At 30.7% G+C, this 2,178-nt stretch overlaps 1 protein-coding gene across 1 annotated transcript; it reads left to right on the plus strand.

Annotated features, from left to right (window-relative positions):
• The first annotated feature begins 1,154 nt into the window (after positions 1-1,154).
• LOC131629619 (uncharacterized) lies at positions 1,155-1,906 on the plus strand. Its single transcript, XM_058900410.1, has one exon. The coding sequence runs from the start codon at positions 1,209-1,211 to the stop codon at positions 1,722-1,724; it is 516 nt and encodes a 171-aa protein (XP_058756393.1). The 5' UTR covers positions 1,155-1,208; the 3' UTR covers positions 1,725-1,906.
• Positions 1,907-2,178: the final 272 nt, after the last annotated feature.

A 2,178-nucleotide genomic window follows, 5' to 3' on the forward strand; every position in this document is an offset into this window, starting at 1 on the left:
ATTATTAAAAAATTATTAGTATTAATGTGGCTATATAAAATAACCACCAAAAACTCTCTCTTCTCTCTCAATTCTCTCTAATAAATTGCATTTTTACTATAGAATTAATATTCTGGTTTAATGTCTTTAAATAAAATTTAATGTATAATTAAAAAAATTTAATAATCAAGTTTTAAAAAATATATGCCTAATTAACTCATATTTCAAGAAAATTATCCCAATAACCATGTTTGGAGGTGTTCTACACCTAGGCGCCATTCCATATGGCGCCTCTTTCTTTTTTAAAAATTTTTTCAGTTACCTGAGGATTTACCTGCAGATTTAGTGTTACCTGCGGATTTATATATAGACTAAATATTAAAATATTCAGCAGGTAAATTTGCAGATAAATCCGCAAGTAACACTAAATCCACAGGTAACTGGAAAAATTTAAAAAAAAAGGAGGCGCTATATGGAATGTCGCCTACGTGTGAAACCCCCCAAACATGGTTATTGGGATAATTTTCTTGAAATATGGGTTAGTTACTTAGTTATGTATATTTTTTTAAAACATTGTTATTAAAAAAAATTTCCCTATGTACTGTCATGTAAAATTTTGTAAACGATCTTTACATCACAATCATTCACAAATATTTTTTATAAATAATTTAAATAAAAATTAAATTTTAATAAACATTTAATGATCACGACTGACTGCGTAAAACTGTTTTATACTGTCAGTTATCAATTAAATTCTAGTTATATAAATTAATTAATTAATAGATAAATAAAATACGTTATATTTTAAAGTATATAATATAATATTTTAAGAGTGTGAATTTATAAGACAAACTATTTTGATATATTTTTATAAAAATACGTTTAAATATCTTTTCTCCAAATATTTCCACCATTTAATGAGAGAAGATGTTGACGTGGGTCACATATCTTCCCCTCTTTCCAACCAAATTTGAAGGGAAAAATAATAAATGACGCGCTCATTTATTTTTCCCATGTCCAACTGTTTTTTTTCCTTTCGAATTTTCCCTAAAAATTGAGTGTCTGAAAAACAATGGCATTTGTGAAGTTAATGGGAAATATAAGGGCAATTTCAGAGATTCATACCTATATATGAAACCCACTCTTCAGCTCTTAGAATCATTCATTCATTCACAATCAAGTAGTAACTCAGTAAGTTTATTCAAAGTTCAAACATACCAAAACACAAGATGTCTCTGGTCACCGACGAGATCAAAGCCAAATCAGAGGTATACTATGGAGATGAAATCTGCCAAATCAAGTCCAAGGAACTGCTCAAGGAAATAAGCATGCCCAATGGCCTTTTACCATTGAAAGACATAGAAGAATGTGGATACCATAGAGAGAGTGGATTTGTGTGGCTTAAGCAAAAAGCAAGCTATAACCACAAGTTTGTGAAAGTTGATAGGCATGTGATTTATGGTACTGAAGTCACTGCCACTGTTGAGGTTGGTAAGATCAAGAAGCTAACTGGTGTGAAGGTGAAAGAGCTCTTGATTTGGCTTCCTCTTCATGAAATCCTTATGGATGAACCACCTACTGGCAAAATCACCTTCAAGGCTGTTACTGGGCTTTTCAGGACATTCCCTGCCTCAGCTTTTGAGATTGAAGAGGAAGTTAAGGATGTGAAGGAAGAAAACATAGATCAAGTCAAAGAAACTGCACCTGCTGCTGGTGCTGCTCCTGTTGAAGTCAAAGAGGTCTGAATCTGATTCTGAAGTATTCGTATTCATTAAAATAAGTTTATTATGTTATGTTTCGATACATTGTAATCCTTTCAATTTCTTGCTTTAAAGCAATGCTTGTTATGTTTTAGAGTCTTTGATTATGCTGCTCTCATGGAGCGGTTTACTTAAAGACTAATATATAAAATTATAATCATTTATCATGACATAAGATCAAAGATATTATGAAATTTATTCTCTTCGTATTTTGTTTAAACCATTATAGTTTTTTACTTGAGCTTAGGGTGACTCCAGATTCAAGAGCATTGAATTCAGCTAAAATTTACCATGCTTTGATACTCATGCTCCCAAATGAAATTAACTTTTTCCACAAGCATTCTTTAAAAATAAACATGGAGACATGCTTTAAAAACTAACATTTATTAAAAGAATGGAAGGAACAATAAGAATTTGCAAAATAAAACCCAACAAACCA

This window comes from Vicia villosa, unplaced genomic scaffold, assembly GCF_029867415.1.
Source record: "Vicia villosa cultivar HV-30 ecotype Madison, WI unplaced genomic scaffold, Vvil1.0 ctg.000585F_1_1, whole genome shotgun sequence".
NCBI lineage: Eukaryota > Viridiplantae > Streptophyta > Magnoliopsida > Fabales > Fabaceae > Vicia > Vicia villosa.

Coding starts and splice junctions, on each gene's coding strand:
- LOC131629619 (XM_058900410.1), top strand. CDS start 1,209: ATGTCTCTGGTCACCGACGAGATCAAAGCCAAATCAGAGGTATACTAT.